This window comes from Ovis aries, chromosome X (genome assembly GCF_016772045.2).
Source record: "Ovis aries strain OAR_USU_Benz2616 breed Rambouillet chromosome X, ARS-UI_Ramb_v3.0, whole genome shotgun sequence".
NCBI classification, from domain to species: Eukaryota; Metazoa; Chordata; class Mammalia; order Artiodactyla; family Bovidae; genus Ovis; species Ovis aries.
Genome location: NC_056080.1, coordinates 47,691,723 through 47,707,740, shown reverse-complemented (window position 1 = coordinate 47,707,740; position 16,018 = coordinate 47,691,723). Strand labels below are relative to the sequence as shown.

The 16,018-nt window shown below is 39.3% G+C and overlaps 1 protein-coding gene across 1 annotated transcript in view; it reads right to left on the bottom strand.

Annotated features, from left to right (window-relative positions):
• Positions 1-1,057: 1,057 nt before the first annotated feature.
• ZC3H12B (zinc finger CCCH-type containing 12B) overlaps positions 1,058-16,018 on the bottom strand; it is a 184,629-nt gene continuing 169,668 nt past the window's right edge. Inside the window, exons 3-6 of the mRNA XM_015104870.4 lie at positions 10,980-11,119; positions 9,008-9,242; positions 8,264-8,370; positions 1,058-6,998 (exon numbers count right to left, since the gene is read on the bottom strand). Coding sequence (XP_014960356.2) covers positions 5,578-6,998; positions 8,264-8,370; positions 9,008-9,242; positions 10,980-11,119 — 1,903 coding nt within the window. The 3' untranslated portion in view covers positions 1,058-5,577. The remainder of the gene's footprint in view (positions 6,999-8,263; positions 8,371-9,007; positions 9,243-10,979; positions 11,120-16,018) is intronic.

Sequence of the window (16,018 nt, the reverse complement as noted above, 5' to 3'; positions counted from 1 at the left end):
TGAAGTTTCTCTTAAAGCTTTCTATGTGTGATTTCTGTGGATTCATGCCAGGGTTGGTAGACTTGAACTCAGGACTCAAGTCTTCATATAACCCAGGAAAAAGTGCTCTTCTGTAGCCCTCAAAGACTGACCTAAAGATAAGAAGTAAGCTATTGAAGCCCATTTCTAAGTCCATGGAGAGTAAGAACCAAAGGTCGTCACTGGTTGTAGTCCTCCTGAAACCTGAGATTTCTGAAGCCAGGTTCATGGAAGAGCAGACACCACTGTGATAAAGGGCTCACTGGCTTGAGAGCAATGAGGCTTGGGGTTCTACTCTTGGCCCTGTTCAGCCTCAATCAAATCTCTTCAGTTCTTAGTGCCTCAGTTCTCATACCTATACCTTGATGGTGTCCATGCAGCTGAGCGCTCCCCACGGTCCCCACGTGACTTCTCTATGAACTATAGGGTTCTCTAGGCTGCTTTTAGCTCTGATATTTTGGCTAAGGCTCAGCAGATGATGTCTCTGTGGACCTGAGGCTATTCAGTGGGGAAACGGTGAGTCATTTAGAGAAATAAGCCTGACCCCTTATCCCTCCACCAAGTTCTAACCCACCAGTTGGAGGCCTGGTCCAGCCCAGCCCTGTTGGAAAAGCCAACTGATTTGCACTTTTAGCTTTGTTAGTATAAAAAAATTAGCATATATTTACTGTGAGGGCTTCCCCGGTGGATCAGTGGTAAAGAATCTGCTTGCAAATGCAGGAGATGCAGGTTCACTCCCTGAGTTGGGAAGATCCCCTGGAGAAGGAAATTGCACCGCACTCCAGTATTGTTGCCTGGAGAATCCCATGGACAGAGGAGCCTGGCAGGCTACAGTCCATGGGGTCACAAAAGAATCGGATATGACTTAGTGACTAAATAAAAATGTTTACTGTGACAAAATTCAGATGAACTCACTTGGGGAGATCCCTCCTCTTATTGCTTATCTCAAGATGCAAATCCAAGGACAGAAATCTAAATCTTTAGGAGGTGAGTGTGTGGTATGGCTTTTGTTAGTGATATTTGTAAAGAGACAGAGCCATTAGTGGTTAGTAAACAAAAAGTTTATGCAGTAATTAAATGTAGTTACAGTTCATTGTTGTCAAGGATACAGCATTTTCCATCATGATTATAAGTGAAACAAAACCTCATGAAGTAGTCAGCACATTCATGCTAGTGAGAACATATTGCAAAACATTGCACATGCATTTCAGGTGCAGACAAAACTGGGAACAGGATATGTTTTCTCTCACCTCTGGTTAGCTTTGTGCACTTTGTCATTAAGACTTACATTTATGTTTGGGTCAAACAAAGAACCCAAAGATATTTTATAAAAGCTTACAGCCATTATACAGTATCATTTAATCCCACAAATGGATAAAGCAAACTTCTATAGCTCAAAGATATGCAAACCAGGACTAAAATTAGTCAATCTGCCTATGTATATAGCTAGCTGCAGTATGATAGATACGGAATATGCTGAGTCTTTTGGCATCAACTATTTAGACAAGCAAGTTCCCAAAATATACTGGTTTGATTTCCAGTGAGAACTAAGTGTAGTGCCATTTTAGTTGCAGATTATGCACACCTCAGTGTCAAGCCTGAGGAAAAACCAACTAGGGGAAGGTAGAGAAGGGTTGGAAGGACACCTGAGCAGGGCTCTTTGGACAACTTGACATTACTTTCCCTGTGCAGCTCCAGACCTGGTTCCCAGAGTTAAACAAAGTGTATTGAAATTGTTGGCCCTCAAAAAGGGTGTTTATACAAAGTCCCATACTTAAAGCATACATAAAACAGTAACTGAGTGCCTCTCAAAATGAGCTCTTCTATATAAGAAGAAAACCCAGTGCCAAGAGTTAATGGATGTAAGTGTTTTAATTACTGTATAAAGATAATTTATTCTAAAATAGAAAAAATGGATTTAGAAGTATTCTCCTGGAAACTAGGAGAGAGTGTGTGTGTATATATATATATATATATCCACATTTCATTACTTAGAAGAAAAGTTTTGTATACCATTTCCATAAGGCATGTGTCATCCCCCCTTCCATTTCTTGCACCTTAAGAGAGCATGCAATGGCTGTATGTTACCTTTGAAAAGGCTCCTTTTCCTTTGAGCCATCTTACAGAAATGGTGCTCTGGATTGACTATGCCACTCCAGAGTCACACTTCTTCAGGTTGAAATAAAAATAACAATAAAACAACAAAATCACAAAAATAAAATCACAAAATCTATAAAATCTAAGGCCTGAACAGGCACAGACTTGCTATGAGTTCAGAAAGTCAGTGAAGGAATTAAAATTACAAAGCACCTCTTGCAAAATATACTTCTTGAAAACCACACAAAACACTGTGCAGTAACCCCTACTTAGTACTTGGAGGTAAGTATCCTGAAGAACACACACTTAGCCCCAGGATGGAAGCTTGATTTCATTATCAAGAATACCAAAGGGGTTTCAATGTTTCTTTGTATTTGCTATTTTATAATTGCAGACAAAATGGAACAGTCAAGTGTGCAGACCTCAATATAAACAAGCTCAATTTATGCATTCTTAGTTGTACAGCTCCATTTATAGGTTCTTACAGGTGAACAACTAACACAATTTTGTACACAAAATCTCTTTTGCAAGGACATATTAAATTTAATAGGCTAAAGAGAAACTTATGCCATATAGTGCTTGAAACTATGCACAATATCTATTGCACATAGTAATCAAGAGGCCTTGAAAAATTGTCATAATCTATAAACTACTGCCCTTTGTAAATAAAAGCTCCCTCATGATCCTGGGCTATTCCCTTGTGACACACAGTGCCACAAACATCATAATGAAAAGTCAGTACCAAACCTAGTTTAAGATGAGTTTTGTACATTTGTTTCTATACAGTCAGGAGAAAAAGAGATACAATTTGTATCAACAGAAGGTCATTTCTGGTTATTTGAGGCATTGCTCCTAGCTGCTTTGATTCATACACATTTTATGAGAAGAATGACAATTGTTTTTAGGAAATAAATACATATGCTGCCTTAAAAAATATTTCTTATATTGGGAGGAGCTTACATTTTTTTTTGATTGCTTAACATAAATATGTTCCAGATGAACTGTATCCAAGAAGATTAATCTTGTGCTTCTCTGTACAGTGTGCAGCTAGTGGATACTGTGGTACCATTGATGATTTTTGTAGGAAGGTGAACTATCTGGCACGAAGGCAGTAGAGTCATCTAAGATTGTCACATACCCTGACTTAGACATGGGACAGATTTAGAAGGTCCAAAAAGTTGAAGGTATGAAATGGTGTTTGTGTGAAACAGCAAGCACTTCGCTCTCTAGGGACCTGCTGCTAAGTCGCTTCAGTCGTGTTCAACTCTGTGCAACCCCATAGACGGCAGCCCACCAGGCTCCCCTGTCCCTGGGATTCTCCAGGCAAGAACACTGGAGTGGGTTGCCATTTCCTTCTCCAATTCATGAAAGTGAAGTCACTCAGTCCTGTCCGACTCTTCACAACCCCACGGACTGCGGCCTACCAGGCTCCTCCGTCCATGGGATTTTCCAGGCAAGAGTACTGGAGTGGGGTGCCGTTGCCTTCTCCACTCTATGGACCTTCCTGGCAGAAAATACTTTTACTCCTCAGTACACTGGGAGATAGAAAGATAAAAGGGTAGGAGATGAATGTGAACTGTGGTAAACTGAAAAGAAACACCGAGAGGAAGTTTTGATTAACCAGGACAGAGACAGAAAGCCAGAAAGCAGCATGCAAGCCGTTATCAAACCACCAGAAATAACCCTGACTACAGTCTCACATTCGGAGTGTTTCACAGTAAGAAACATTTATAGGCAGTGTCACACCTTCTCATGAAGAAACAAAAGGCCAAGACCAGGCCTTCTCAACTTTCATGAAAAAAACTACCATAGAAATTAGCAAGTTCCAGCTCAAGAAATAGTGAGCTGGTCATGGTTCAAAATGTTGCAATATACAATGGATTCAAAAAGGGGTTTATTTAGTGCAGCTGTTTAAAAAAACAAAAACAATAAACGCCTCTTCTAGAGGCATTTAGCTACAAAGGTTCCCACCCTGAGCAAGATACAAGTTGCCCATATAGTGCTGTCAACTCAAAGTCCTGCCTTCCTTAGTAATCCATTTAAGAATTACCTAAGGTCAAGTGCACCCTCTGCATGCATTTGAAGTATGTAACTGAGCCAGCTATTAGCAAAGATGTAGTATCCCCTTTTGGAAGCTTTTTCCGCCTAGAAAATCCCCTGATTTTGTTTCCTAAAGAAGTTCTGCTCCACCAATGATAGACCTTATTGCCCAAAGGTTAGATGGCAGGAGAAAGTGGATTACATGATGGTGCACTTTCCTTCAATGCCTTTCATCCTGTGATGTTTAATACTGCATAGGTCAGAAGTCCACAAAGAGCATCCATTGGACCCCCCCCCCCCCCCCCGCCTTGAATGCAGCTTTTTGTGTTTGTCATTTAATCTCTCCTGGGATTAAGGGAAGCAAATTCTGGTAGTAAATCCCTTGGTCCTGGTCCAACTCTTCTGTGCTTGTCTAGCACACGCAACTACTATGCTTCGAACTTGAGAGTATCAACTTGGAACTATCCATCACCTCTTCTGCAGAAGGCATCAATCTGATCCCTAATTTACTAAGGTGAAGAGACTTAAAAGTGAAGAACTCTCAATAAATGTTGACAAGTAAAAAGTGCAAAGGAAATAGAGCCAGTTTGCTCTGGTGCCTAAGAAAGCAAGATTCAAATATTGGGATGTAGTTTCACTTTCAAAACTAGTTGAAACTATGAAATATGATGTAAAATCATCAAGTCAGATTTGTGATGTATACAGCTATAGACTAAAGACTGTGCAAAGTCTGTCTTTTTATCACCACTGTTCAAAAGGTTATATAGAGATACACATACACACACCTCAAATTAAATACATACAGTCATACATGCAATATAATTGCTAACAATAGGTTTGAAATATAACTCTAGAAACTTCAATGTGACCCTATATCTGAGTTAATAAAGGTATTGAATGGTCAGATATCCATGCAATAAAGTATGTCTTTACTTTTAAATAGATTTAAATATTCTTATTAAAAAGCCTAAATGGATTGATCCTGATACTCTTGCTCTCTAAATTAGATATGCCATTGATACTTCATAATATAGAATGTGTGACTAAGAAAACAGTTGGTAATGGAATCCCTTGGAGCCTCTTGCATTTAGGCCTTTCCCCTGGGTTTTGTCCTCCATTACCTGCATGGTGCAGTGCAAAAGGGTATAGGACTTGGAGTCAGAGGACTTGGGTGTGAGTCTTGACTTGGTCACTTGCTAGCAGTGTGACTTCAGCAAGTTACTTTTAAACTCACTGAGCTTCAGTTTCCTTGTCTAGAAAACAAGACATTAGTAAGACTTTCCTCACAGGGTTGTTATGCACTTCAATGACAAACAGTTTGTAACTTGTAAAGTGTAACACAAAACTATTAGTTACTATTATCATAGTATTAGTGCATTATTGGTATTCATATTTATATAAAGAAATAAGTCCTATGTCATGTCAACGTGCAGCCCTAAGCTTAGAAACAATCAAGGCTGCTAGTTGCTGGGCATCTGCTGTGTGGGGATTCTTCTCCATCACTGAAAGAACAATGTTTGAAGGGAAAATATTGCAGAGGTTCTTGTAGGTCTGATACTGGTGCTCTGGGATCATTTGCTCCCTGGAATCATTGCACATTCCAATCCAAGGATTCATCCAAAGCTGCTCCATCTTTTCAGGCACACTCCGTACCATGACTGGCTCATAGCATGGTTGCATGAGGCTGTTACTCAAGGGATAGGAGTGGTAGCCATAGGAGTCAGTTGCACAGGGCAGTGGGTCCCAGCTGGCATGCTGTTCCCGACACAGAGGAGGACGTCTTTGCCTCATGGGATTGTTCTCATATAGGCGAGAATCAGAAATGCTGTCCATCCGAGTCATCACCAGGGCACGTCCTGGCTGGGGAGTTGCCCCAGGATGGATATTGGGAGGCATGGGATAGTCTCCAGGACAGCTGGAGCGTGCTCCAGTTGTTGGGTGCTGGGCATGCAGAACTAAATGGGAGACTGATTGCTTGTGGGGGGCTTGCTTAGAGTCTTCTGGGCCATAGCTCTGCACTCGCGTTAAGGCTTCATGGTAACCATGAGGAAAAGGCTGAAGATGGTTCTGAGATGCTGAGCGATGCAGCTTCAAACTGCCTTCAGGATGAGTATCAGCTACAGCCAAGTACAGGTTGTTGTAAGAGGAATAGTTGTCGTTCCTGGTATGGCTCATACGATTGTCAGGACAGAGGTTGGGATTCCGGGCATACAACCCCCGGTCTGCTTCAGCCATGTAGTACTCTCGATTATGCATGCTGTTGATGTTCAGTTTGGAGAAGTCGCCTAACACTGAATAGTAGCTGTGGTCCCCTAAGGGCTCAAACTTTGGGTATTGCTCAGCATAGCTAATAGGGTTCCCGTGGCTATTGGTAACCAGGATGGGTGGGTACTGCATGCTGGTCATGTGCTCCAAAGAGGACTTCTGGTGGGAGAAATGAGAGGATCCTGGTACTGGGCTGCTGGCTGAACGGGTGTTGAGGGCACCCACTGCATGGCTTTTGGGGGGTGGGATTGTGGGGACACTTAAAGCAGTCACAAGTGAGGGGACAGAGCTGGCCTCAGGCTTACGGGCAATGGACAGCCATTCCTCAGGCTCCACAGCCACGGACCGGATGCTGGGATCCGATTGACGCTTGGGGGTCACGCGTTTGACTTCTGAGGTTATATCACCTTTGGCACTAGACAGCCCTGTGCCACACTTGGCCAGGGTGCCTTCACTCATGGTTTTTATTGTGGACAGTTTGGCACTGATGCGGAGCTCATCAGCCACCGAACGCTGCGGTTGGTTGGCCCGCTCCGGATGGTAGTATTTGCACTTGTGGCCGTAGGTGCATTTTTTGCCTGAAAAATAATGCCCTGGGGTAAGACTCTCTCTCACAGTGGTGCAACTCTCTGTGCCAGAGGCTGTTTTAACAATCTGGTCACTCAGGTTAGAGTTTTACTTTATTAACTGTTCTTAAAGACGGGAGACAGACAACACCATGGTGGCATCACACACTGTGAGTGGAGAGGAAAGAAGTGGAAACCTAGGGAGGAAACTGCAGTGTGGAAGGTAACAGTGGTCATTGAACAGTCTTCATTTTCCTGAAATTCACAACTTTGTCTAGGCATAACCTGCATGCTGAGGCATAGAGCAGTAGCAGGCAGGGTGGTTCAGTGCAAAGAGCATTGGCCTGGAGGCTGGTCAGATCTGAGCTTTAATTCCAGCTATGTCACTTACTAGCCATGTGAACTTGGTAAGTGATTTTTAATTTCTGTGCCTCATTTTCCTATTCTGTAAACAAGGTTCATAATAATGTCTTTATTATAAGGTCATTGTGAGGATTAAATGAAGATAGTGAACATGAAATATTCTATGATATGAATAAATGATAGGTGAGAACAAACACCTAGATGTCTTATAAATAAATGATTATTCAAAAGCAGTGAACATTCAAATTTGCCTCAGACCAGGCAGCACATATCTTACTGTTAGGCTCACAAACTTTGTGTCACAGGGACTTGCATAAGATCATGAAAGCACTCTAGAAAGCTATATTTATTTATTTACTTTATTTTATTTTGAATTAATTAATTTACTTTAATTGGAGGCTAATTACTTTACAATATTGTAGTGGTTTTTGCCATACATTGACATGAATCAGCCATGGGTGTAGAAAACTATATTTGAAATAGGAAATGAAGATAAAGTTTGGAAGCAAACTGGAAAATGCAGATTGGAAGAAAAGGGTAATATTGAAAGAGGGCACAGTCACCTGCCTGAAAGACACATCCTTCTTGGGGCCAAATGCAGTTTGTCATTGCCCTTTCTTCTTCCACAGATCAAGTAAGTTTCTGCACTTCCCTGCCCCCAACAACACTACTCAGGACAGAGACAGTTAGAAGACAAAAATCATTTTAACTAGTGACAATTATTCTTTCCTTCAATTCTAGTTACCTGTTTCTCAGGAAATTTCTAGGATGGTTCTTTAAATGCCTAATTGAAAATATATGAAAACACAGACTTTAACTCACAGAATGGACAAGCCAGGATTTTCCCTTTGAAAGGGAAACCTTGAAGAGAAGAGTATTCACAGACTTCTTCAGTTTTGCATATAGGTACTCACCATAAGGACATGGTTGCTTCTTGTGTTCAGGAACAACAGGTCTCTTTCTTAAGAAGTTTTCAAGGCTTGGGCCATGACGTCCTAAAGGATCATCTGGAGGCATAAACCTGAAAGCAAGCAAGCAAGAGGTAAACTATCCCTTATCAGGAGTTCAGGCCTTCATTACATGTTGCTTATACTATTGTCATAGCCTTCTAATAGCCCTTTGTACCTCAAGTTTATCTTCTGCTAAGTCAGCAGTTCTTCCCTCTGTTTCCACTTGAAGACAAGAAAGGAATGATTTTTCCTATACATCATTCTTCTGTGGATTATAAGTTCCAACCACACTGACATGTCTGCCGGTTCCCCCAACGTGCAACCCATTTTCACATTTTTATAGCTTTATTCATGATGTTCTCTTTACCTATAATGCCCAGAAGCCCTCTTTCCTCTGTCTGTAAACTCCATCTCAGATGTTATTTCCTCTGTGAGACTTTTTCATATCATTTCACATAGACAAAGCAATTTAAAAAATTCTAACCATAGAGTTTATCCCAATACTTTGTGGGAATCTCTTCTCTAAGTACACTTTGAGCTTCTTAAGGGTGAGTCTTGTTATTTATTCAGCCTTTTATTATCATGGCAACCAGCATAATGCACAATATACAGTAAGTGTTCAGTAAATGTTTATTGAAATGAAATTAAATCTGTCCTTAGTGGTAATTTGGATTTAGGCTATTCAGAACCTATAGGAAAGAAACGTACTTGTCATTCACAAAAGAATACATCAGCAAGCGCTCCTCTATAAACTTCTTCCATTCTGGCTTTTCGACTTGAAGGTCTCGGTAGTTATCATTGGATACAATGATGCCATCAGAATCAAAAGCCAGTTTGACTATGAACCGGTCATCATAGCAAACAACTCTTCTGCCCTGGACCCTTCGGGATGGTGTGAAGACAAGAATCTTTTCCTTTTCCAGTTTACGTAGGATATCTTGATCTGTTGAAATATGGATTATATGCCACAGAATACAAGTCATCTTTGGAAATCAACAGCATTATACCCATATTAAAAAATATAAAAGTTGATACTAGCTTAATATATTATTTGCTCTTAGAGAAAATGCAGCCACTATTCCTGGCTATGGCACCATTTTGGACCGTAATTTTAGCCAAGTTGCTTTCCCCTTTCCACTCCAGTTTTCTTTCAGATAAAACAAAGGAAATAGATTAAATTACATCTAAGTTTTTTGAAACTAGCATGAACAGTAAGAAATAACATTGATATCCTAACATTTTTGAGGCTTATTTTGCCCTTTGGCTGCAGCACCAGGTTTTGGTTGCTGAAGAAGCCAGGGAAGTATGATGAGAATGTGTTTGGCAGGAGGAAAACAATGTATCTTTCTTAGGGACAAATATTTTTGCCTTCTGCCTGAAGGAAAGCCACCACTAAGGAAAACTATTAAGTGGTAGCATATGAGTACTGACCCTCTTTACTTTTAGCCTCTTTAATAATGAAGAAAGAAGTTTGAGTAGGGCCAGGATACACTCTTGAAGAAGGCAATGGCAACCCACTGCAGTACTCTTGCCTGGAAAGTCCCATGGACGGAGGAGCCTGGTGGGCGGCAGTCCATGGGGTCGTTGAGAGTCGGACATGACTGAGCGACTTCACTTTCACTTTTCACTTTCATGCCTTGGAGAAGGAAATGGCAACCCACTCCAGTGTTCTTGCCTGGAGAATCCCAGGGACAGCGGAGCCTGGTGGGCTGCCGTCTATGGGGTTGCACAGAGTTGGACACGACTGAATTGACTTAGCTGCAGCTTAGCAGCAGGATCCACTCAGACTGAGGCTTGGAGCCTGTTCAGCAGTTGGCAGACAACCCCATGACACTGAACCTTCTCATTTTGTAAATAAGGCAAGACCTGATACTCAGAGAATTGGGGTATTGATGCTCTCAAATGCTGTTAAGAGCTAGCTTTATATACTATTATAAGTGAATGTAGTGATCCTCCTGCCAATAGGGCCACATCATAACTTTTGTGGACTTTAGGCACTTTTGCCTTCATGGGTCTTTTCTTCCATAAAGAAATGTTAGGTTTATACTTTACAACTATGTTGGTATAAACACAAATAATCCAGTTAGGTACAGTATTATATATTTACTGCTATATTTAATTTTCCCCTCTGATGTTAAAAAGCTAATAAAATTAAACCATTTACACGGGATCCTATAAGTATATATTATGAACCCTAGGCACTTGGCCTACTGTGCTTCATGGATAAATTAGCTTTGAATGCTGTGGTACTTTTCTCTTTTTCTGTTCTAACCCCTAATTTGCAAATCCCACAATAACTTATCTGCTACAGGATGAGATCCATTGTCTATGGTGGTTTCTTTAGTATTTTGGAAAACTCAAGTCATGTTCGTAATCAAATTCATCCCCCTTTTTGTCTGAAGCTTATGGTCAAATAGAAACAAACACTCTTTTTTTCAACTATGTGCTTTATTTTTTGCTTGAAATTCAAGTCTCTATTTAACTGCTCTGTGCCATAGCACAACAGATTATTTGGATCAGGAGAAATCTGCTTTAAAATACACTTAATAAAAAAAACATTTTAAGTGTACTCAATAGATTTAGAAAAGTACTTATCTAATTTAGGAGCATTGGGCTCTCACCAAACTATCTTGCCAGCTTTGCTTCTGGATGAGAAGAAATGTCTTAATTGAATTAGTACCTGTAATTGGTGCATCAGGGCGGGATTGCTTCTTTCTCCATGCAGGCACAAATACAGTAATATCTTTATGGCCTTTATCTAGGAACCAATCCACAGCAAGTTGTATTCCTCTGCAGGAGAACTCTTCTTTATTCCCATGGCTTCAGGAAGATAGGGAATGAGAGTAGAGAGGATTGATAACAAGTAACAAAGAAATACTCCAAATAGGCTTTTTCTTAGTGTGAAGACATTAACAACAGATATATTACTTTTTGAGGATGCCAAAAATGTATTTTTTAAGAGAATAAATAAAATTCTTTTAAAAATTCCATTATTACAAATATTGCCATTTTCATTACACATTCATTCAAGGCCACAGATAGTTAATAACAACTCTCAAATTATAGCAGCCCTAGTGGCTATTTCCTATCATTATTTCTATTTTCTCTCATCTCTTTCTGTTTCTATTACCATTTCTTTTTCAAAGATTCCTATATTTATCAGATGAAAAAAGAAGTGTCACCAGAGGTTTGGATAAAGTTTATAGAGAATTAGTTGGAAATGAATTTTAAGTACATAAAGTAAGCTTAAAAAATAACACTGATAGCAAAAAAAAGATACACTGAAATGCTGACTGAAAATAGTTATCACAATTAATTAAATATGATTTGCCAACAAAAATTACAGTCTTGAAAATTTTAAGATGTGGGAAATGCTCACAATATAATGCTAAAAGAGAAAAGGAAGGCTTTAGACTACATATAATGTAATCCAAATTTTATAGAAGAAAGTCTATGTACAGTATCTCCTTTATTTGGTTTCATGATACACATTTTCATTTAATGATTGTTCAAAGACATTAAATGGAAAACTCCAGAAATAAGCAATTCATAAGTTTTAAACTATGCACCATTCTGAGTAGAGTTATGAAATCTGGTGCCATCCCATTCCATCCTGCCTGAGGTGAATCATCTCTTTGTCCAGCATACCCCACCCATAAGTCATTTAGTAGATCTCTTGTTATCAGGTTAACTGTTTCAGTATCACAGGGCTTGAGTTCAAGTAACTCATTTTACTTAATAATGGTTCCAAAGCACAAAAATAGTGGTGCTGGCAATTTGGATATGCTGAAAAGATGGTAAAGTGAAAAGGTGAAAGTTCTTAACAATTAAAGAAAGAAAAAAAAACTTGTATGCTGAGGTTGCTAAGATCCATTCAAGGCAGGAGGAGGCAACAGATTAGATAGTTAGATGGCATCATCAATTCAGTGAACATGAATTTGATCAAACTCCTGGAGATAGTGAAGGGTAGGGAAGCCTGAAGTGCTGCAGTCCATTGGGTCATAAAGAGTTGGACATGACTGAGGGACTGAGCAACAACAATGACAACAACAAAAACAACAAATAATTGCTTGAAGCTATAATCAGAACTAAAAAAGGCTGCTAGCACTGACTCTGCCTCTCCTTCTGCTCTTCCCATATATCCTCTTCTATTTGAACTGCCTGGATCAGACAGTTTTTCTCTTCCAACTCTTCTCCCTCCTGCTGCTTTCCTTTTCCCAGGAAAGGAAGATAAAAAAATCAGAAATGATTATAGCTCCCTTAAGGAGAAATCTATTACAGGGCGAAATGAATTGTTCTTGTTGCTTTCCTATACATCCAGGATGTAAACAGAACTTAGAGCCTTGGCTAAGAAATTTCCCAGTCCAACTCAGAATGCATTGGGATTTGCTAAAAACTTTGAATTAGCCATCTGGACTTAAGAGCCCAGGTTTCAGATCCATATCAACTAATACAGCAGTGGACAAAGGTTCAACAATGCTAGTGAAGATAGAATGAATCAATCTAGACTATTATGGGAGATTGAGAAAGAAACTTTTAAGCAATATTTGGGCTTGACACCTGAATCATTCTCTAACCACCAAAATGATCCTTTGCTTAACTCTGCCTTTCAGGAAGGCTTAGATGAGAATTTGTCTACTCTAGTCAAAAAGACAGTCCAGGTTGGTCTGAGTTACACACAAAACACCCTTGTTATATTGGCTAACCAACTTTTCAAAACCATTAAAAGGAAAGAAAAGGAAGTATCTATGAAAATTATGACCCTTCATTTGCACCAAGTTAAGTACATAATGCCAGTTTAAGGTTAACCAGCCCCCAACCAGTTTAATTCCCAAACAGTAGAGAAAGTTTCACGAAAAAGAAATCTCTTTAGAATTCTTGCCCAGAGGGAATAATTCCTACTAAGAAAAATAGATTTTCCCTCCCTATACCTCTAGACCAGAGCTCTCTGGACAACTTATCTAGACCATCTCTACTTCCTAAAACTGAGTAGGGGAAAAAGGGAATGAAGCCTTTTAAAATTTTCGTATTCCAATTTGTATTTACTTAGTGAGTTTTATATTATGATATCTGATACATGACTACGTTTAAAAAATGAAGCTAGATCTCACATTGTGTCTGTCTGGATATGTGTATGTCTCAGCATGTGTCTTTGTCTTTGGCTAATATTGCTGAGGTTAATTTGTGAATGAATTCTAATATAATTGGCCTAAAGAAAAGTAATTGCTTACAAATCAAACAACTCTAAATACAATAAAAATTAACCTAAATATATCTCAGGTTCACATGAACTGGGAAATATTCAGTATGAAATACTTAGTATTAATATTTGTTTGTTCATCTAATTAATGTAGACATGTCTGAGTCATTAATATCAAACATAGCATTTTCATTGTGCCTATGTTTAATATAAGTTATATCTGTTACAAGTTTGTCAGCAAGGAAATTAACTTGAGAGAGGAAACTTTTAAGAAAAGAAAATGTAGATGAGATAGGAGTTTTTAGATAAATTCTATTAAGAATAAAATATACTTTAGGAATGTCTATCTAAAATAGTCTTTCCAGATTTGGGTAACTCTAATTTCTAGGTTTGTGCTAAACTAAGTGATGGAAGTTTATTGAATAGCTAGGTCATTCCCAAATAAAATAAGATTCCAAAACATTAGTTACTGAACACTAACTTCCTCTTACAGAGAAACTAAAGAGATTTTAGAATATTAATGAATAATGTTTGGTGCCATCTTGAGATATTCTCTATAAGAAAGTAAATGTTTTTAGAAATTATCATTGGTATTTACATTCACCAATCTACCGAATGCTAATACAAAGAAGAGTTCATGGTTGCTTAAGGAAAGTAGGATGTGTGTTTTCAGTAAAGAAGGCATGAAGAATGAAATTGCATTTTGTTAAGGGAAAAGGCATCAGAGGGGAGACATACAAACCATAATCATAGAAAACTAGTCAATCTAATCACACGGACCACAGCCTTGTCTAACTCAATGAAACTAAGCCATGCTGTGTGGGGCCACCCAAGACGGGCAGGTCATGCCGGAGAGGTCTGACACAATGTGGTCCACTGAAGAAGGGAATGGCAAACCACTTCAGTATTCTTGCCTTGAGAACCCCATGGACAGTATGAAAAGGCAAAATGATAGGATACTGAATTAGAAACTCCCCAGGTTGGTAGGTGCCCAATATGCTACTGGAGATGAGTGGAGAAATAACTCCAGAAAGAATGAAGGGATGGAGCCAAAGCATAAACAATACCCAGTTGTGGATATGACTAGTGATAGAAGCAGGGTCTGATGCTATAAAGAGCAATATTGCATAGGAACCTGGAATGTCAGGTCCATGAATCAAGGCAAATTGGAAGTGGTCAAACAGGAGATGGCAAGAGTGAATGTTGATATTCTAGGAATCAGTGAACTAAAATGGACTGGAATGGGTGAATTTAACTCAGATGACCATTATATCTACTACTGTGGGCAGGAATCCCTTAGAAGAAATGAAGTAATCATCATGGTCAACAAAAGAGTCCAAAATGCAATACTTGGGTGCAATTTCAAAAATGACAGAATCATCTCTGTTCGTTTCCAAGGCAAACCATCCAACATCACAGTAATCCAAGTCTATGCCCCAACCAGTAACACTTAAGAAGCTGAAGTTGAATGGTTCTATGAAGACCTACAAGACCTTTTAAAACTAACACCCAAAAAATATGTCCTTTTCATTATAGGGGCCTGGAATGCAAAAGTAGGAAGTCAAGAAACACCTGGAGTAACAGGCAAATTTGGCCTTGGAATGCAGAATGAAGCAGGGCAAAGACTAATAGAGTTTTGCCAAGAGAACACACTGGTCAAAGCAAACACCCTCTCCTAACAACACAAAAGAAGACTCTACACATGGACATCACCAGATGGTGAAAACTGAAATCAGACTGATTATTTTCTTTGCAGCCAAAAATGGAGAAGCTCTATACAGTCAGCAAAAACAAGACTGGGAGCTGACTGTGGCTCAGATCATGAACTCCTTATTGCCAAATTCAGACTTAAATTGAAGAAAGTAGGGAAAACCACGAGACCATTCAGGTATGACCTAAATCAAATTCCTTATAATTATACAGTGGAAGTTAGAAATAGATTTAAGGGACTAGATCTGATAGATAGAGTACATGATGAACTATGGAACGAGGTTCATGACATTGTACAGGAGACAGTGATCAAGACCATCCCCCCCCAAAAAAAAACATGCAAAAAAGATAAATGGCTGTCTGGGGAGGCCTTACAAATAGCTGTGAAAAGAAGAGAGGCGAAAAGCAAAGGAGGAAAGGAAAGATATAAGGATCTGAATGCAGAGTTCCAAAGAATAGCAAGGAGAGATAAGAAAGCCTTCCTCAGCGATCAATGCAAAGAAATAGAGGAAAGCAACAGAATGGGAAAGACTGGAGATCACTTCAAGAAAATTAAAAATACCAAAGGAACATTTCATGCAAAGATGGGCACAATAAAGGACAGAAATGGCACAGACCTAACAGAAGCAGAAGATATTAAGAAGAGGTGGCAAGAATACATAGAAGAACTGTACAAAAAAGATCTTCATGACCAAGATAATCACAATGCTGTGATCACTCACCTAGACCTAGACCTCCTGGAATGTGAAGTCAAGTGGGCCTTAGAATGCATCACTATGAACAAAGCTGTTGGAGGTGCTGGAATTCCA